The 21,053-nt window shown below is 44.3% G+C and overlaps 1 protein-coding gene across 2 annotated transcripts; it reads right to left on the minus strand.

Annotated features, from left to right (window-relative positions):
• Positions 1 to 3,364: 3,364 nt before the first annotated feature.
• Positions 3,365 to 15,039, minus strand: Cnk (connector enhancer of ksr). Of its 2 annotated transcripts, XM_064034360.1 has the most exons (16): positions 14,844 to 15,039; positions 14,618 to 14,781; positions 14,161 to 14,336; positions 11,245 to 11,935; positions 10,999 to 11,097; positions 10,278 to 10,852; positions 9,710 to 9,965; positions 8,940 to 9,246; positions 7,950 to 8,296; positions 7,210 to 7,461; positions 6,868 to 7,137; positions 6,655 to 6,793; positions 6,214 to 6,316; positions 5,806 to 5,977; positions 5,601 to 5,668; positions 3,365 to 5,296 (listed from the first exon to the last, which is right to left on the minus strand). In XM_064034360.1, the coding sequence occupies exons 1-16, from the start codon at positions 14,905 to 14,907 to the stop codon at positions 5,170 to 5,172; spliced, it is 3,810 nt and encodes a 1,269-aa protein (XP_063890430.1). In that variant the 5' UTR covers positions 14,908 to 15,039; the 3' UTR covers positions 3,365 to 5,169. The 2 variants fall into 2 exon arrangements, with proteins under 2 accessions (XP_063890430.1, XP_063890431.1); XM_064034361.1 differs by lacking the exons at positions 14,618 to 14,781; positions 14,844 to 15,039 and having other exon boundaries at positions 11,245 to 11,919; positions 14,161 to 14,303.
• Positions 15,040 to 21,053: the final 6,014 nt, after the last annotated feature.

The raw sequence follows: 21,053 nt of genomic DNA on the forward strand, positions 1-21,053 counted from the left end.
TGCCATTTTAGCGGCCTACAAATTAGGTACGAAAAAAACTAAATGAAATACGTATTGAAAGCGACTGGAAAGTTGATATCTATCAACTAAGTAGGTACCTAGGCACCGGAATACCTGTGTACGCGAACTATATTTGCGGGGTTAGCGAAATTCAACGAAATAAGTACGTGAAATACCTATCTTACTTTTCGACGCGTAAGTTAGCTAAGTACCTACGAAACAATGCGGGTTTGACGAAAACGACCTAATGAATGGCTAACACTGATTCTAAATACTAATCCGGCTATGCAGGACCAAATGGTTACGCGGGAAACGCAATATGGTTCGTAAAGATGCGAAAAATTTGAAAAACTGGTGATTGCAAATGCGACGGGAAAATCGGCATACTGCGGGCGACACAAAACAAGAAAGTATGCCTAAAGGAAAGGAGCACAGTACCTGTTGTCTTCTACGGCGATTTCTTGTACGAGGAGCACTGCCACAAATAAAGTTCAACACAAATCACACCAATTTTCCACTCAATATCGATTTTTGTATCGGAGAGAGACGTGAGCTCTCGCGCGCGTTGTCAGCCATTTTTGTTTGTTATGTTGCACACACGACTCAAGGGCGCTAGTGTCGCCTCTCGCTCCAACGAATGCGTTGAGGTATGTGCGGGAAAAGGAAGGGAATAGGATTGCAAACACCAGTGAAATTACCAATATAACAATGAAAATGAAAATGAAAATCTTTATTTGTAAACATAGGTTTAAAAAGGTGGTGCAATGTCATATAATATTAGTCCATCTATGTCTTGCATTGAAGCGTACAAATACATGCATTTTTATGCAGCGCCGGATCTAGGGGGGGGCAAGCCGGGGCCCATGCCCCGGGCGGCAAATTCAGGGGGCGGCAAAATCAGGCGGCTGCCTGATTTTAAATCCTACATAACAGATTACCATAATAGTTACTTACAGGGCCGTCTTAATCTACGGTGCAGAATGTGCGAATAACCCGGGCGCCTCGGTCTCAGGGGCGCCGCGGGACGCCCCACCACCAGGAAATTTCGATGAAATTACACCCGTTTCATAAGGAAGTTCCATTGTATCATGATACTGACAAGCAAAGTCTCTAAAAAAGTCGCTTTCGCTTTATTTCATTGATCATTTTGATTATTTTTCACTTTTAACATCCTCCAACTAAGTGAAAAAATTGTCGCTCGCTACGCTCGCGGCCGCGGCTCAATGACATTTGTGTACTGTTTTTCTGATGGTTTATTATTTTTATTGACGCACCGCATCATGGAACACAAATGGCACTCGCTCTAATCACGGTTATTTGTACATAATTCCCTGTTTAATTTGTGACTCACAAATTAAATTCTAACAAATAACTTAAAAGAGTTCGCGCTCGCTACGCTCGCGGCTACTTGTTGCTTGACTATGTGCCTGCTCAATCAGGTACTTTTGTGTCGTAGACTCAAAAAATTTCGCGCTCGCTTCGCTCGCGCCATATTACACAGACATTACCTTCATGGGCGTAGCCACACTGGGGCAAGCTGGGGCACTTGCATACATTTTACATAGTTTTTGGTTTTAAGTGTTAAAAAATAATTAAAATTCAGAAACTATATTATTTCTGTGTTTGTCAAGAAACAAAAAGTTAAGTACGTATGGGCTAAATTTTACGTAATATTTTGTTTTATTCCGATGAAAATTTCGCGCTCGCTTCGGTCGCGTATTCAGAAACTATATGCCCTCATTTTTGCATTTGTCAACAAACAAATAATTAAGTACGTTTGGGCTAAATTTTACGTAATATTTGGTTTAAATCCGATAAAAATTTTGCGCTCGCTTCGCTCGCGTATTCAGAAACTATATGCTTTTGGCTTTTGTCCTGTGTGTGATTGTTTATTTTCTGTCCCTGAAAATATAAACCTCTCAAATTAAGAGATTAAAAAGTTTGATATTAACGGCTCAAGATACAAAAAATCGGAGGGCCCCCGCCCTCCCCCGGGGGATACGTTGACTGCTGCCCCACCCTGAGCCCAAAGCTGGCTACGCCCATGATTACCTTGTTGACTTCATAAGTCAAATCCACGCTGTCTTACCTTTTACAAATCAAACATAGCAAAAAAAAAAAAAATTATGGAGTCCTAAAAACAAAAAAGTTTGCGCCTCCGACTGCTTGTTACTTTATAGCGCTTTTTAAAACTTATTAACTTTTTGTGTACATTAATCTGTCTTGACTTTCATAACATAAACCTGGCCAACTGTTTGAGCCTACAATGATTTGGACCCATTTTTTTAAGTCCTTTTACATACCAAAAAAGTGACTTTCGTTGGTGGAAATAAACAGAAATAGGCGGGGCGGCATTTTTCAGTTTTTGCCCCGCCTAAAAAAAATTGAAGATCCGGGGCTGTTTTTATGTCATCATTATTAATTTGTTATTATTAATTCAAAGTCAATATAATTAATTTGTCATTATTAATACAAAGTCAATATTATTAATTTGTTACAATAAATTTATTATGTTTGGTATCTGTCATTTAGATATTCGTTAATTGAGTAATAGCATTTTGTAACTATTAAAATTACCGCGCAACCACTTTGTCTTTGCGTTTGTGTGAGGGCGCAGCACGGTTTTAAGGCCAATAACATACGCGCCAAGTTTAAATAAGACTAGATGACATTAACGGAATTGCGAAAAAAAATTAAAGAAAAAAATTACGTACCAATTTTTTGTTGATTTGGGTCGAGAATCATTAGCATAATAATTACCTCCTTCAATATGGCACAGATGCAAATTAACAGCTTGTATGTACAAGATATAGTATAAATCTGAATAATTTGGCGCCCGCACTTACACGACAGTGCTCGCTCCTCATGCCCTTTCTTTTGAACGAGTTCTCGTCCTCGGGCTGCGTCTGTCATTACCTGCTGCACCTCATCATTAATTACGCACCGTTGCACTTTTTAGGGCTTTTCCATGACTCGCGTGTGACGTTAGCCATCGAACTACACACACTATTCCACACTACTGCTATACCTACTACTATGCCTTAAGGTGCCTACACACCAAAGCCGGTGATGCCGGCGGCACAGCCCGGCGGCCCAACCCGCCGGCCGTATTTTGTACAATCATGCCGCCGGCTTTCATAGAGTATTTGACAATTACTAGAACACCACATGCCGCGGCAGTCGTGCCGCCGGGCTGTGCCGCCGGGTCAGCGGCTTTGGTGTGTAAACCCCTTTACATTGTTTCGCATGCTACTACTATTCCTTACATTATTTCGCATGATACGCGTGCCGCTGCGACTGACCGCAACGCACCGAGACAGGAGCGATGTCAACGTCTTAGGAGGGAGCTAAATAATCAACTATGTTGTATAAAATATATTTAATAGTCATTCATAACGTTGTACGTATTACGAGTACATGCGTAAACGAACATGTCTGGACATTCTCATAGTACATCATAATATATTGTAAAACAATAATTTATACTTACGATGAAATTATTTCTCTTATCACATCTAATATAAAGTAAAATTCCTCGTATCATTCGACGGCTCGTTAAAAGCGTTTGTTTAAAATAGGACAGCGATTGATTTATCTAAGTATAATAATATTGTATAGCTATCTATATAACACGAGTGCACCACTGGGCCGCAGCAGCTCCGGCGACTGTGTCGTCACGCGGTGCCTCGCTGCGGCGCGGTGCACAGCCTCATGCAGCCCTTCACTATGCTACAAACATCCAGTCTTGTTCCTAAATTAATTTTAAACTTTTAATAAAACACAATAAGTTGGAAGCCATATTTAAACAATGTTGTCGCTATGGTGTATCACTTAAAGCACAATATTCGTAATAAAGTATTCTATCTAGTAGTATATAAAATAGCGCCCTCTGTACAGCGAGTCTCGCGGCTCGCTCAGCCTTGTCCCGCTCCACGCGGCCGCGGCTACCGTCCCACTGCACCTAATCCTTGCTACGTTGAATGGTTTAGCGCTCAAACCAGGAATATAACAATCAAAATCTTATAATTTACTATTCTTCTAAAAAGTTGCAAAACTACTTTCCATTATGTACTTAATTTTTAGGGATGATCAAATGTTTCTTTACTTTTGTAGATTTATTTTAGTACTACAGATGGCGCTAGTGAGACGCTAACCGCTTGCCAAAACATCACAACTATCATATTACGCAAATAATTAGACAAACCTAGTTCCTTCCTTAGCTCGCCAAACATTGTACGTAGTTTAGAGTCCTGCCTTCATAGGGAACACAGACAGGTGACGGTAAACTTCACGTCCTACTTCAGACCGCGTCAATATACGACTGATTTAAATTAGGCGACAATTATGTGAGCACTTTCGTCAACAATAGTCGATACTTTACTATTATACAGTACAAATATTAATTACAATAAGTCCCCTTTACAAATGGTAACATTTGCAAAACGATAAAACAAAGTAAATAATAACAGTTACAATACAGGATACAAATGAAGGAAGCACTCGATGTAGGACGAGCTCAATTAGTCTATCTACATGATTACGGAACAATAACAACGAGTATTCGTTTAGCACAATCTTATGAAATAATAACGTAAGCTCTAGGGTAACGTCACAGTTCCACGGACGAGCACTTTTGTCTACCTAATATTAATTGTATAAAAAATACTGAAAGTTTAATTTTATATTACACTTGCATTTATAGATATGTTTCCAATTATTTTCCATGATCAATTTGTATAATCTTACTTTGTACATAATTACACAATTTAATGATTGCTAAACACTAATTATTTACATTTACTATTAAAAATACAAAATAATTGAGCGTAGCATATTTGTGAACAACGTAATTCTTAAGACTTTGTAATTAGTTTAGGGAAAACGTACTTTTTCATGAATTAGGGCTAAGGTTGCATCTATAAAATGTCGATTTGGTTACTTGGTTATTGATGGAAGTATTTCATAGAATAATAATTATATATATTTTTGTGTTTTGGGCTCGTATGTGTGTGAAAATTATTGCAAGTAAACGCAATTCGAGCAGTGAGTCGGTCAGAGTCTATATAGTCATTTATTCGGCGTCAGTTTTGCCAAATATGCGCTTTGCTGTTGTCTAATTGGCGCATGAGGTTAATATTGAGAGTGAGGCTGGGTGTGTGATGCGGGGCGCTAGGCGTCGGAGTCACGCGGGCGCGGCGGCAGGCGCGCGAGGGAGTAGGTCTCGGGCTGGAAGGTGGGCGGGCACTGCAGGTGCGGGTAGTGCCCGCCGCGCCGGCTGCTGGCGCCGCTGCTGCCGCTGCACACGGAACACGTACACCATACCACATGTTTGCAATAGCTAGCGATAGAAAGTGCCAGACAGACAGAAGCATGTCTAAAGTTGCTTATCGACGTCGCCGTATGATACGTTAACAAACCTATTTCTTCCACTTTCCTCTTCCCAGTTTTTGAAGGCCGTCTCATATAGATCTAACGTTCGAAAAGTTCTGCTATTTGATTTCGATGTTTTACTAGTAATTTGCAGCCTTATTTAGTATTAAAAACTTTGTAACAATACGAAAATGAAAATGAAAAAATAAATAGAATATTATTAGTCATACCTGTCGCGTGCATGCGCGGAGTGCGCGTGATGCGGCTTCACCTCCGCGTCCGCGCGGGCAGAGTGCACCTGCGGGGGACAATACCACTAGGATTCACCATCACTTCTTTATGATTAACATCAGTGTAGTAATATTTACTATGAGTTTTTAATTAAATTGTAATCAATGTACATAGATGAATAGTGAAACAAATAAATGTGCATACCTTATCGTTCCTGCGCAGCGAGTCCCGCCACCGCTCCCCCGCGCCGCCCCGCCCCGCGCGCGCCCCACCCGCCCCACTCGCCCCGCCCGCCCCGCTCGCCCCACCCGACGTTACACCCGCCCCACCCGCGGGGGTGCCGCCCATCTCGTCCCGGTACACTATCTTCTCGTACCTGTCGCACAATATCATACACATTATGTTCATACTGCATACTTCAAGACATGTATCTACTGCTCAAAATTATCAAGAGGCAATGTCGAAAATAGAACTAAGTAGTGGAAAAAAAATATATAGTTAGTCTGTTACATAGATAAGTTCTAGGATAGGCTGTCAAAGACTTGATCAGTCACTGGTGATACTGAGCATAAATCTTATAATAAGTATGGTAGAGATAAGCGCATGTCTGACCCGTCCCTGCCGCGCACGGACACGGGCTTGCCGCCGCCGCCGCCCGAGCCGCCCGAGCCGACACCCGCGCTGCCGCACACCTCGCCGTATATCACGTCCGGCACTGCAACACACGCGGACGTAACATGTACATCATATTGTCACTCTATTTGTTCACTCTTATAATCCTTGTACTCTTTAAATCAACACTAAATAATGTCAGTCACAAAATACACTTACAAAAATGTAACAGAATATAAGATTATATAACTGTGCTAAATAATATCTTGACGGCATGAAAATCTATACAGTTAAAGTAGTAAATCTTTTGGTTCTCCCTACCTCTTTCTGATCTCTATCGCTTTAAGATTGGCTGTAAGAAATCCCAACTCTGGGTTAAGCTCGCCGTTGTACATAAACTGCCTATATTCCTTGTGTATTTAGTGTAGCGTGTGTTCGTACCGATGTTGTCGAGGCGGTGCAGCAGCGCCTGGTGCTCGACGCCCAGCAGCACGCGGTTGCTGTACAGCTGGCGCCGCTCCTCCGCCTGCTTGCGCAGCATGAACTGCTCCAGCGTCACCAGCCCCACCAGCGTCTCCGTCTGCGTCACAACCACCGTTAGCCTGCACAAGTCTACTATTAGCATGTTTATATAAACACCAGCACAACACTGACCTTCGGCTTAGGCTTGGGCACGTGCAGCGCGGGCTTAGTGACGAAGTCGCTCTTGTCGAAGTCGAGCAGGTTGGGGTTGGAGGCGTGGATGTAGTTGATGGGCTTGGGCAGGCGCCGCCCCCGCCCCGAGCCCTCCTCCCCCGGCCGCGGCGCCGGCGGGGAGCCCGGGGGGCTGGCGGGGGCGGGGCCGGGGGCCGGCGCGGGGGAGGCGGCCACGCGGCGGTAGCTGCGGTAGTGCTCGGTGGGCACGGGAACTCCCACTTGCTTATTCTGCAATATCAATGAAGAAGTCTGTAGAACTGTTTGGTTGCGTGGGGGGAAGTGTTCGGTGAGGGTAGCAACCTTGGGCTTGGCGTCGTCCTTGGGCTTGCTGCGGTAGAAGAAGCGCAGGTACTTGCGGTCGAGGCTGGTGGCGGCATGCGGCGGCAGGTCGCCGGAGTCGCTGCGCTGCATGCGGTGCGTGAGCTTCTTGAGCGAGCCGAACTTGGACTTGTCCTTGTCCTTGTCCTTGTCCCGCTCCCGCTCCCGCGGGCTCTCCGTGTCCGACTCCGTCTCCGAGTAGTCCGTCTCCGAGAACTGCTTCGATACGTCCATCTAAAACCAAACGTACAATATTAGAGTAAGATACTAGAGTAGGGACTAGCCTAATTATATTTTAATAATAAATTGAGCAAAGTTAAGAAAAGAGGTTTAAAATGGGATAGAAAAAAAAGTAGAGATAATTATTTTAGAATATAAGTAATGCTTTGCTTTAACATCTAGAATTTGCAAGCTGATGTTTGTTTTTAAGAAGTTACGTTATATTGTAGGTCTAAAACTAATTATTCAGTTATTAAGGCTCTATGTCAATCTATTATTCAATACTGCACCAGTTCTTGGGGTGGTAATGGAAAAACATTGTCGAGGATGAATCGTAGCATAACCGTAATTGAAAGCGATCGTAACGCCTGTGGTACAGATTCAAGGTTATACAGGCACTGTAATGTTATTTACGATTAGTTAAAATGTAAGACTTAATTAAGATATTATGTAGAAACGTAAATAATCAAATTTATAGTTAGAACGGTGGGGTGTGTACTGACGTTGGCGGCGAGCTCGGGCAGCAGCGTGGCGCGGTGGATGAGCTGGATCCAGGCGAGCTGCGCGTCGCGCGAGTCGCAGGCGAAGTAGAAGGCGGTGCCCGTGTGGTACACCTTGAAGGCGTGCGCGCGGGACTTGACCTCGGGCGCCGCCGCCACCGTGCAGCCCGCCAGGTAGATCATGCAGTCCGCCTTGCTGCAGTCGGGCGCGCGGTACGCGTACAGCACGCTGTGCGCCAGCAGCAGGTGCCGCCGCGCCCAGCGGGGCGAGGCGCGGGCCCGCACGCGCTGCCACACCGCGCCCCCAGCGCCGCGCGCCGCCAGCGCCGCCGCCGGCACCAGCCGCCGCTCTGCCGGACACGGGGGTATGTTACATCTTACAAGCCTTTTCTTTAAGCCAAATTGAACTTGCACCAAATTAAGCTCATTCACATCCCACATACATTAGCAGCAAGCATTTTACTCAGTTTCCCGGATAGGATCCAGAATAAACAAATTACTGTTGTACGAACAGAGCTATACATTATAGTAGTATTCATTTTATGCTGACATCAATGCGCAGCAAAATACATACAAACGTGTAATATAGTAATCGAGTAATAGTTACATTTTGTTGTTTCGATTGGGCATTATTTCCAGCCCTTCTCGAGCAAATGGATCATTTTTATCATTATTATTTTGTAATAATTGAAGCTGGAAGCCGACCCCAGTAAAGTTGGGAAAAAGACTCGGAGGATGATGATTTTGTGTAATTGAGTGTAAGTGAACAGATAATATAAGACTTTAATATTACCGATCAGTTTATCACTTCTAAATGTACCAACTGTACTTAATCTAGAATACGTTATTTTTTTCGTTATTTATAAAGATGTTTTTTTTTTCAGGTAAATATAAAATTATTATTAATACACAAAAAACTACAATTATCATAATTTGTTAGCTGAGTCAATATATGAGAGGGCGTGGACACGTTAGCTGGGGCTCGCTACTCACTGGCCAGGATGGAGCTCTTCTTCTTAAGGCTGCGCGACTTAGAGGAGGGGAAGATGCCGCGCACCGCGCTGCCCGGCGACAGCGCCGCGCCGCGCGCCCACCCCGCCTCCGCCGCCGCCCACGCGCCCACCACGATGTCGCCGCCGCCCGCCGCCGGGCCGGGGGCCGGCGCGGGGGCCGGGCCGGGGGCCGGGGCGCGGGGCGGGGGCGACGCGCTGGGGCTGTTGAGCGCGGGCAGCTCGCGCCGCTCGCTCGTCGGGAGCACGCGAATGTCGTGCTTCGTGATGTGCCGCAGAGGCATCGATATCTAAACAAGGTAAATAAATAATAAAAAAAGAAAGTACATCATGTAAATACTCCGCCCAACCCGTGCAAATATTATTCGATTTAATTTAGGTATGTCACCTACGATCGAACAGAAAAAAAATACCCCTAATAAAACTTTAAAAATACTATACAGCTAAAGAATTTGTTTTCTTACACGCACTATTCTTAGAAACTATCTGTCCATCTTGAAAAAATCTTTTAGCATTAAATAGCCAATTTATCGAGGAAGGCTATAGCTAATCTTATTGACACAATAGACGCCACACAATAATATAATATCACAGAAATAGGCGTAGACGCTTTAAAAAAAATGCCTGGTTTTAAGGTAATATGTAACATTCGAGATAAAAGCTAGGTCACTACGTCGTTTTCAGTGACTATTAGGAACTTTAAAGAGGCAAAATAATTTGAAGCATTTCTTTTAATATGGTGGTGAAGTTTACATGCGTGGGGTCGACCGGGTGGCGCGGCTTGAGCGGCGACGCGGGCGGCTCCTCGCGCGGCACCGCCCGCAGCACCGCGCGCAGCGCCGGGTACTGCGGCGCTGCCCCCGGGTGCTGCGGAGCCGTGCCCGGGTGCTGCGACGCCGACCCCGGGTACTGCGGCGCCGCCCCCGGGTGCTGCGGGCCCGGCGACAGCGCGGCCGGGCGCGGCGGCGGCGCGGGCCGCGGGGGGGGAGACGGCGCCCGCCGACCCGATCTGTGCACAGGTGCAAATCAATACAATAAACTCATTAGTCCATCTTCAGAAATATTCGACACTATATTCTTTTTTTTATGTTAAGTACAGAAAAAGTAACATTTGAGAAAAAATGTCTTCCATAATCAGTGCAGTTAATATTATTACCTTGTGAATTAAATTAAAAATATATTCTTATAACTTTCTTTTTCATTTTATTTATTCTTCTTGATCACTTCATTTCATTTTGATGTAAAAGACGGTGTAACCGCAAATGATTATCACGAGGTTGACTCTTGCAGTGTATGCAGCGCGGCAGCAGGCGAGCATTACCTGTGCGGCGCAGGTGGGGCGGCGGGCGCGGGCTCGGCGGCGGAGCGGCGGCGCTGCAGCAGCGCGGTGTTGAGCGCGTGGAGCGGGCGCGAGGCGGGGCCGGGCGAGGCGGGGTCGGGCGCCAGCGCGTCGCTGTCGGCGCCGCTGTCGGCGTCGGCGGCTCGCTCGTCCGCGTTGCTGCGCCGCCCGCGTTGCAGTATGGCCTCGCCGATTTGACAACTGGATTTTTTGAAATCTAGAATCCTATCAGCTTTGTACGCCGAGTGTATCGCTAGCGGGCTGTCAGTGGGGGTGGTGGGGGACTCGGGGATGGCTTGCGCGGCTAGAGGACCCGGTTCGTCCACACTGGCGTCGAAGTCATACGCGGGTGTAGAATGGCTCTTATCCATCTTGCCGCGGCTGCGGTCGGGGGCGGCCGGCTCGTCGGAGCCCGGCGGGTCAGGCGCGGGCCCCGGGGGCGCGGGGCCAGCGGGTCCGGGCGCCGGCAGGGGCCGAGCGGGGGGACGGTCGGTCACGACGCCGAGGCACGTACGCGGCCGGGGAGACAGCTCGAGGCCTGTGCTACATGACACAGCCTGCAATAAAATACGTAACAATAACGTAATTTCGCAGACATATCATATATCAGATATACCTGGCCAGATACAATAAGGCACAAACTATGTATTTTTCTGTGAGTCTTATGACAATCAAATTTTTATCTTGGTTGTGTGTTTGATACCTTGTCCCTCGCGTAGAGCGCGGTGTCGTCAGGCGCCGGCGTCATGTTGGCACTGCCGCCCTCAGCACCCCAGCGCTGCTGCTTCAGCTCTTGCCAGAACTGAAATTATTACATACATTGATAGTGTGTATAATTCAAATAAACCATATCTTTAATGGCTCGGAAAATCACGTGAGTTTGTGAGTCGTCATTAAGTTTGGCGAGTTTATCTGTACAAGTATCGGTGGTGGTGTCGGCGGTGGGCACCTGCTCGATGGTGTGGCTGGGCCGCTTGTAGAGCTCGGCGTCGCCGGCGAGCGTGTGGCGGCGCTGCACCAGCGCGCGCGGCTTGGGCGGGTACAGGCGCGCGGGGTGCGGCGCGGGCTCGTCGGGCTCGCTGTCGTCGCTGTAGGGCGGCGGCGGCGGCGGGCGCGCCAGCAGGCGGCGGCGGCGCGGCTCGGGCAGCGCGGGCGGCGCGCGGCGGCGCGGCGCCGCAGCCGCAGCAGCAGCTCGGCGCCCGCCGCGCCGCACGCGCGCAGCACGCAGGCGCCGCTCCAGCCGATGACGCACTGCGCGCCCACCTGCACGATCTCGTCGCCGATGTGCACGGCGCCCGACGCGTGCGCGGGCGAGCCGAAGCGGATGTCGGCGAGCTGGTGGTGCCCGCAGAAGGACGGCACCACGTCGAAGCCGAGCGGCTTGTCGGCCTGGCGCAGCGTGACGGTGTCGAGCGAGGCGGGCTGCAGCACCATGGGGTCGGCCACGTCCTGGATGATGTAGTCGGCGGCGGCGGCGGTGCCGGCGGCGGCGGCGGCCACGGCGCGCGCGGGCTGGTCGGCGAAGCGCTCGCGCTGCGCGCAGGCCGCCGCCTCCAGCGCGTGCTGCAGCAGCGCCGTCTTGCGCGCCGCCAGCCACGCGCCGCCCGCGCCGCCGCCCGGCCATCTGCACGCACACGACACTACACCTTCATAACACTTTACAAGTTTCCAGCAGTAAACTTGTTAACTATTACACTAATATAAAAACATATTTCTAACTTCCCAAAAAGGAGTTCTCAATTTGTTGTTTGTCAGGATCTTTTGTTTTATAACATGTTTTCCATTTACATTCCTGAATAAGAAAGACTATATAATTTTATCTGATTGCAGAACTGACATCCCTTAGGACAACAAGGCATAACATTCCTTGGGATTCTCTGCCCATACTATTTCTTATCTTATCATATCATCAAGTGACTTGTAAAAAAAGAGGCCAGTAAAATATCATATTAAATGAATTTTGATGTTCTTTTCAAAATAATAGGGGTTAAAGTATTAAATTGCCGATTTGTACTGAAAACCTAAATTGTATTTTTTTTTAATTTTTAACAAACTTATTTAATCAAAATAGTTGCCATTATTATCTATACATTGCGGTCATCTAATAAGAAGGTCATTTATGCCTTTACGATAGAACTCTGAGGATCTAGACTGCACAAACAGTGTGAAAGAATTTTGTTCTGCCTCCTGGGAAGAAACTTCTTGTGACGTAGATAATTGTCCAAATCACAAAAAAAATGGTCGTCCGTTAGAGCAAGGTCTGGCGAATATGGAGGAAGACGAATAGTTTCCAACTGCAGTTCCTGAAGAGTTAAAACGGTTTATTTTGCTGTATGAGGCCTCGCGTTGTCATGGAGCAATAGCGGTGAAGGTCGATTCATGAGTCGTGGCTGTTTTACTGCTAATTTTTTCAACATTATTCGGTGTTCGGCTGGGTATCTGGGTAGTTTGACTAGGATCGGCGTTCACCGTCTCTCTTAATTTCTCGTTAATCACCTGTCAGGCGGTCTTTCTCATGGCTCGTTCTTCAAGTCGAAGTTTCCACCACGAAAGCGTTTAATCCAAAATCGCACGGCGCGTTCTTTAGCAGACACCTCTTCAAATGCAGCATTGATATTGCGGGCTGTTTCTGCCGTTCAATCCCGCGTCGGAACTCATATTCAAAAATTACTCAAATTTTCGCAGTATCCATCTTTCTTGTTTAAGGCGAGGAAGTGGTCAACAATAATTCCATAACCGGCACGCGCATCTAAGGCGCCAAAAGGGGTCGGAGCGTCTGAGCGGGGCGAGGATAACAATACGCGCGTTAGCTTATAACTAAAAGTCGTAAGCGACAAAATGGTTTTGTAATTTTAATATTTAGAAATGATAATTTAATAAAAATTCCTACTACCATTTTAAAGAGTATGTATATACTCAACTACTAAAAAAGTTAAGAGGCTTAAATCGGTCCCGTTTGCCCATAATATGTGAATCTCTTTTTAAAAAGAGGTATGTTTGATATATTTTTCTCTGTTATAAAAGTTACCTAATCATGTTTCTACAACAAACAAAATAAGGTTTATATCGTGAACTTTCAGATAACCAAGTTGTATTTTGATCCGTTTTGTATTTACTGAGAAAAATTGAAATCCTTGGGGCCAAAAATTCCAATTCGTCCTCTTAAGTTGAATAACAAAAACAATTGAACATCGATAATCAAATGTTTCACATTTTTTAAAAGAAGAACATCACAGAAACCACGTGAAAAAAGTTCCATTCGAAAACCTCAAACCATGAAGACTCTATGGCAATTCAAAAACCTACTAGAATAAAACGGCAATTTCATACTTTAACCCCTAATACTACAGCAATAATCTCTACTCCATTTGTAATATTTCATGGATTGAGACCTGGCTTCACTGGTTACTGATAAATGTCAATAAGTTAATAAATAATAAATAAATAATTTATTGCCAAAAAAAAGTTATCTGACAATTAATGATATCTGCCAAATAAAGACTGCTTATAATTTAGACAGATAGCAATCCGAGACCTGTGAATTCAAAGTTAATATCTGCTCTTTATTTTAGGATAATGTAAACAACACACATTTTTTTTTCAAATATTTGGCTTGTAATGCTGCAAGTCATGGTAACATTATATTAGTTCAAGTTATAATTGTTTTTTTTTGTTGAATCCCACATGGACTATTACTTGAATACATCAATGTAGACATCATGGTAAGATACTTTGTCATTAACCACATTTTATTAAAAATTAACAACCTTGCACACTTGCATCCATAGATCCCTACAAAGTATGGCATTTATAATACGTATGAATAATTATCATGGTTAATAAAAGTGTATCTGTAGCACATTACCTGTCGAGCCAGCACACAAGTGGTTTAACAGCGTGCACGGTGCGAGCTACATCAGCCAGTGTCTGTGTCTCAAGCCGCGCGTCCGTGTGGTGTCGTAGAGCACGTGCCAGGGTGGTGGCCACCACTGACACTCGTAGTGCTAGCTGCTGCACGCACTCTCGCGACACCTCATATTGCTAAACATATCCACATCAGTGACATTACGCACACAGTTACCATTAATAAGTCATTTACTATCTACAAGTAACACCATTTGAATCATTAATCATATACAAATTACTGCTACAGTGCTACTATAATTAAACAGAGACATAAGCATATATGATAGTTGAGTAGCGACGCTCACAACAGATAACACAGTGGAGATAACCGAGGCACGGCTGCTGGCCAGTGAGTCATTGCCTCACTGCACACTAGTCTACTAGCGATACACGTATGTGGTGCGGAGGCGACTCACAAAGTTCCGCAGATGCTCGACGGCCTCCAGCAGCAGCTCCTGGTGGCCGATGACGTGCATGCCGAGGTACTCCAGGTCGTCGCAGCGCAGCGTCAGCAGCTTGGCGCCGTCCAGCCCGCGCTCGCGCAGCGCCGGCACGTAGCGCGCCACGGTGGGGCCCAGCCCTGCACAAGCACACAGCGTGAGTCATTCGCCCGCTCGCGCTCCGCCGCCGCGCCGCACGCACCTGTCAGCCAGTCCGCCACCTGCTCCGCCGACCACTCCGCTACGTTGAGGCTAGCCATCGGCATGAGGATAGCGCATCTTCCAGTCACCGCTGTTTATTATTATATTGCGGCGTTAGCGCTAACACCAAACAACAGCCGGACGATGCGACTTCTATGATTTTTACTGACATTGACATTTTAAAAACATCACAGTTTGACAGCTGCCATAGAAAAAACATTGCGTTTCATTCTTCGTGCGGTATTTTACAATTTGATTTTAATTTCTTACTAGATATCTATAGAAAACTATTCACTACATAAAACACACTCTGTCTATTATATTTATATATATTTCTTGATTACCTTATTTTGGGCAATAAAGATGTAAGCTGACTTCTACCGAGTACCAACAGATGGCGTAAGTAGGCAAATAGTACATAAAAACGGCTATCGTTCTGCAAACATTGCACATCCACTAAATTCTCTGCTTTTTCTATTACCTAATAAACTTTGAATGGAATGTAAAGCAGGGAAATTCTCTTAAAAGTTAATTCAATAATCTAGTTTCAGAGACTTATCTAGTTTTTTCGTATAAGATAATAGGTACTTAGTCCACCAGTTGTTTTGTTAGTTTACCTGGGAATTACATAGGTACGATATCTATCTACCCAGCTTTTTTATAGGTATGAAGTAGGTACTAAGTAGTACAAAATATACTTAGTGTAGAACAGGTAGCATAAATCAGGCAGGTAAATTTCACACATAGATCTAATAGGTAGGTACCTACTTACGGGTTCAGAAAAGACAAGTTAGTTGCACGGTTCCAAGAATAAGTAGATTTAATCGCGTTCTCAACTAGGTACCTAGTCTCAGCCCCCTATCTCGAATGATAGATGCTTTTATATTTGATGGACAACATAATATTTAATTATTAAGTAATATACCTACAAAAGATATCACTTCAACCGTTTGGGGACCAACGCCTATTTTCCTGGTTGCCAATGGGGTTGAAGAAAATTTAGATGATAATAATAGGTAGACTGCTTCTCTATAGGCACAAGGATCGCGTACCCTATAAATGATAAACAACAAAAACAAAATTTAACTTGTACAAGTTACCTGTACCTACATAGGATTTACCTCGATCTAAGAAGGTAGGTACCTACTTACCTCTGCTCAACAACTTAGGTAGGTATAGATTTAGTCAAGTTTAATTAGTAAGTCAGTTTGGAAGAGCATTCTAAGCGGGTATTGGTTTGCTAAGTAGCCAACCTCCATCCAGAAAGGTAGTTAGGTAGATACTAATTAAACTAAGATAGATATCTAGGTACCTAGATAATTATACGTTCTTGTGGTTAACGGTTTTTTGTGGTCTGCAATGCTGTAGGTAACCTAAGTGTTAAGCAAAAGACACCATATCAGTCATTCATCTTGTCAATTCTTGTCTCATTTATTCATGGGTAGAAAATTAATTAATTAATAGGGTCTGGAATGGTTAGTTTTTTCCTCATAAATATTAATGACGGTTTACTTTTATGGATAAGAAGAGATCCGTATCGCTGACAGCTAAGCTACTGCTACCCACGTTCCTGTGCAACTCGGAATAAAACTTTATATCGTCCAGGTTTAAGCCTACAAGTAGGTCATTCCGTTTCAGTAAAACACCATACAATATTTACCTTCTTCGGTTTTAAGTACTAGGTACTTACCTACGAGTAAAAGGTATCACAAACTGTATGAGCGATGCTTAGTTAGGACATACACTTAGGTACCTACTTAATACCTACCATTGGGTAGGTACCCCGAAACCTCCTATAAACATAATAAGTAAACAGAAACTTAAAAGTAATCAATAAATAGGTAAGTATAAGTATTACCTAGGTATCTAAGTACGTTCCTACCTACTTATTTCATAAAACTTACCTGACAGATTACGATTTATACAACACAATCATTTACCTACCTGTTACAGCCTTTTTATCGTCCCACTGCTGGGCACAGGCCTCCTCTCACATGGAGAAGGATTGAGCATTTGCATTGGATTGAGCATTTGCATTGAGCAAAAATCATTTACCTAAAACACAATAATTTAAAAGCAGCCAGTAAGTAGGGAGTTATTCCTTTTATCAACCGACATGTGTATAAAATTCACAGATATCTAATTAATTGAAATTCGATGGATTTCAATTAAAAATAATAGGTGATATATCTCAACGAGGCAGGTAGGGTATTATTGTAAAAACCAGCAAGGATCGTACGGCCACACGCCGGCGAGCTATAAAACACCCATCGAGAAAAAATGTTTACTTAATCTGCCATAAAATACTCATTTAATCTGTCCACCTGCGAGATTCTGCCACCTTCGTTATCAAAACACATTCTAGATGTGGCGGGCGGCCGCGGTGAGGGCGGGGCTGTGTCGTGCTCATGTTATTAGCATTTTAAGGCTTTGTCCACGACATTCCTCGGCGTGGCTTTCATTAAGAGCGGCAGAATCGACGGCGGCTCCATTCACCGGTTATCTGATGGGATCTTTTGTATATTTATTGGGGCATCAAAGTAAGGGCTCGGGGCCGCGCAGCGGTGCGGTGTAGCTCGGTAGCGCTCTTAAATTCAACAATTTAATACCTCTCATAAAGCGGCCAGTAACCGCCGCTCCGCTACCAATAATTTCTCTTATTGTCCCGATAAATTAGCTTAATTAGGGTGTAAAAAACGCGGCGGGCGTGGAATCTAGTGCGGGCGCGGTGGGTGGGCCGGGGCCCGACAACTCGCACACAATTAGTGGGCCGCAGTGGCCCGGCCCGCGGCTGCACTCGCCTAATGAACAGCCGCCACTCCAGTGCACGCAGCCACTCTGCGGAACATGTTGTACAGGCATTCCACTCGACTATACATTTGTATTGTTATCTCAGCCACCAGTCCGCTCCATTCACTGGACATGTGATACACACCTAACAAACTTTCAGCAACCATATTGCTTCAGATTTCTTCTGATAGTTCAGTTGCTATTCAGCAGCTGCAGAAAATATGTCCCTAGGTAGGTACTTACAAGCAGTGCAAGCCATTATTTAAATACATAATTTAGCATTAGGTAAGCATTTTTGTCATTGTCGGGTCGGATACGAAACCGACTTAATTCTTATATGTATTAAGTAGTTTATGTTATGACAGCGCATGAAAGGCATTCAGCTCGTACTGACGTACCTATATTATTGACAAGCACACTCCCCGTAGCTATTCTCCCTGACGTGAGACTCGCACACTACTCTACCTTTCTACAGGTTTATTAACTTGCTTCTTGTGTTTACTACAAATATACATCTTGCATACACAAGTAGGTTAGGTAGGTACCCCAGTCAGTACCTACCGTAGCCAATCTACTCATCATGTTCAGTAGATAAGTACCTACTTAGGTATCTTGTTTGTAAAATTAGGCCTAGGTACGTATGGTTAGGGTTGAAATTAAGACACAAAATGCAATCGAATCCCACTTTAAACTAATTTATATTAACTATTTCCCGTCTACTGTTACTAATTCCAATCGAGTAGAGATCCAGATGCAAATCAACACCTTGTACCTATATCTATATTATCTATTCAAAGCGGGCTTCTTCCGCAGGAGGAAAGAAACATGATGGCCAATGTTACTGAAACAAATCGTGTCAATCAAGGTCGAATGTCTTCAAAAGGCAGTTGACTTAAGAATACCCAAGTAGAGCGAACATAATATCAAATAGGTAGATATGATATGGGCAAAGGCTCGGGCCGGCGGGCGGGCGGCGACATCGACGAGCCGCGACTGTGTCCGCACATACTCGGTACGTTTGTGTGTCATTTTTATTGCATCCATAACTCGGCGGCATTCCCGGCGAGGTCTAATGTCTGTAGATAATGCGGCGATGTGCCATCAATCAAACTCGTCGCCGCACGTCCGAGCGTCGCGTCGCTACCCGAGCCGCGCTATCTGCGCTGGTAACGTGATAAGCGCGACTATCTGTGAGCCGACGCCTACCGATGTACTGCCACGGTTTTACTGCTGACAAATTCTATAAATTATGTGAACTGCGTGTCAAATTTTACGGTCATAAACAATGGTGAAATGATCACCGAACGAGGCCAAGAGAACGTTCTGGTATTCTTTATGCTCAATAAAGATATCCCTGGTATTTTAATGCGTGTTTTTCATAGCCGGTGTGAATATAAAACCAAAGGTTTGACTACGCCATATCTGAAATCAACGGCCACAATAAGCACATTTGTTACATAAATTAACTAAAACAATTTGGTATGTTAACTAATTATCTTGAAATATTCAGTGGCTATTCATGTCCTAGGTAATAAATAATTAAACTATGCCAGTAAAATAATTAATTAGTTAAAAAGTTACTTAAGATCTAATTAGGAAAATGCTATGGTAGAAAGTCTTCAGTATACAATAGGTAGAGAGTTACTTATCTACAATGAAAATAAAATGTTCTCTGTAGTGAGGGGTGGCAGTCGGTTCACAGAAGGCGGGCTCGGTGCGAACACTCGTACGAAACCATGCCCGTTAGCTCACGTACAGTGTCACCTCTCCGCGAGGTGCACTGCAACATTGTAGCTCCTGTGCCGACCCGCGCTACTGCTCACAGCTCCGGGAAACTAAATTCATCATGTTATGTAGGCAGCCTTATAAAAACAATATTAGCTCCTCAACTGAGTAATGCAAACTGACTTGAATCCTTGTATGTTGCTACTTAGTAATAGTTTTTCTGTGGAGCCAAGATAAGGCAGGAAGAGGTAGCTACTCGTAGTGTGAGGTCTTTAAATAAAGATGAGCGCATGAGACAGACATTTGTTACGAATTCCAGTGTGCGCTTCTTGCGCCGATACGTCACTTGTAACAAATTGCGATGCGCCGAGCATGTCTCTAGCGCTGCAGTCAGATGATTTTCAATAATATAGTCAATTTCCGGACATTACACCATAAAAGATCAATACATTATATCAGAGAGATTGAAAACTATTGTAAATAATTTTATTTTCTTTTGAAAAGAGTGTCCATTTAGTTTCTTGCCGGTTCTTCTCCATGAGACCAACTCTTTAGAACTGTGCAACTAGTTTGACGTTTCTAAAGAGCTTTATAGGTCTATTTGAATTTAAAAAAAAACGACTTTGATATTTATAATTGTAGGTATGTACAAAAGTCTTGCATAATTATATTGGTCAAGCAATGATCATCTGCCTCGCATTTTCCCACTACGTTGGTGTCAGCTTCCAGCCTAACTGGATGCAGCTGACCTGTGTTTCATTTTGACCCCCTAAACCCAGTTATCTATACTAATCTATACTAATATTATAAAGAGGAAAACTTTGTTTGTTTGTTTGTTTGGTTGTAATGGTTAAACTCAAAAACTACTGGACCAATTTTAAATATTCTTTCACCATTAGAAAGCTATATTATCTGCGAGTAACATAGGCTATATTTTATCCCGGTGCGGGCAGTAGCTTCCACGGGACGCGGGTGATACCGTGGGAAAACGGCTAGTGGTAAATAAAGAGATATTAAGTACTTAAGTATTTCAGATCCTTCACCAGATGGATGTGTGTTCTGGCGAGAATGGATAAAGTGAGGAATTATTACATTGGAGTTGATTAGAGGAAGTCTGAAAGTTAGAAAAAGATGACAGGTCATGATGAGAGGAAGTCATCAAGATGAAGAGGTCATGGTGTGGTGGACATGTAATGAGGAGTAATGAAACAACTAACTTCAAGAATGTGTTACCTAAGTGTGAATGTAGATAGATGCAGAGGAATAGAAGACCGAAGAAAATAGATGGATTGTCTAAGAGATTGGCTTTAATAAGAAGGGAGTCTAGCATAAGCGACAGATAGGAATAGAAGGTTGGAAGGAATAGAGGCGGAAAACATATTGCACCGACTTAAATAAATTACTTAGTGAACAGGACAGAAAGAAGATTAGAAGAAGTCTCTGTTTCTCTTATCTTCAGCTGTCATACAACAAACCAAGACTTATTTGGTAAAGTGGAACTTGCATACATATCGTCAGTAAGGCAGCACCTGACACTCTGAGTGCCATCACAACATGAAGACCTCCATCCGCACTAGTACAGCGAGTTCAATCACTGCAGGCTAAACAGTCGGCCGACTGTTTAATCATTCTGTTACCGGACAAATACCTGATCGTTGTTACGTGTGTCCTTTTATTCATCTTCATACTGATTTAT

This window comes from Helicoverpa armigera, chromosome 4, assembly GCF_030705265.1.
Source record: "Helicoverpa armigera isolate CAAS_96S chromosome 4, ASM3070526v1, whole genome shotgun sequence".
Lineage (NCBI taxonomy): Eukaryota > Metazoa > Arthropoda > Insecta > Lepidoptera > Noctuidae > Helicoverpa > Helicoverpa armigera.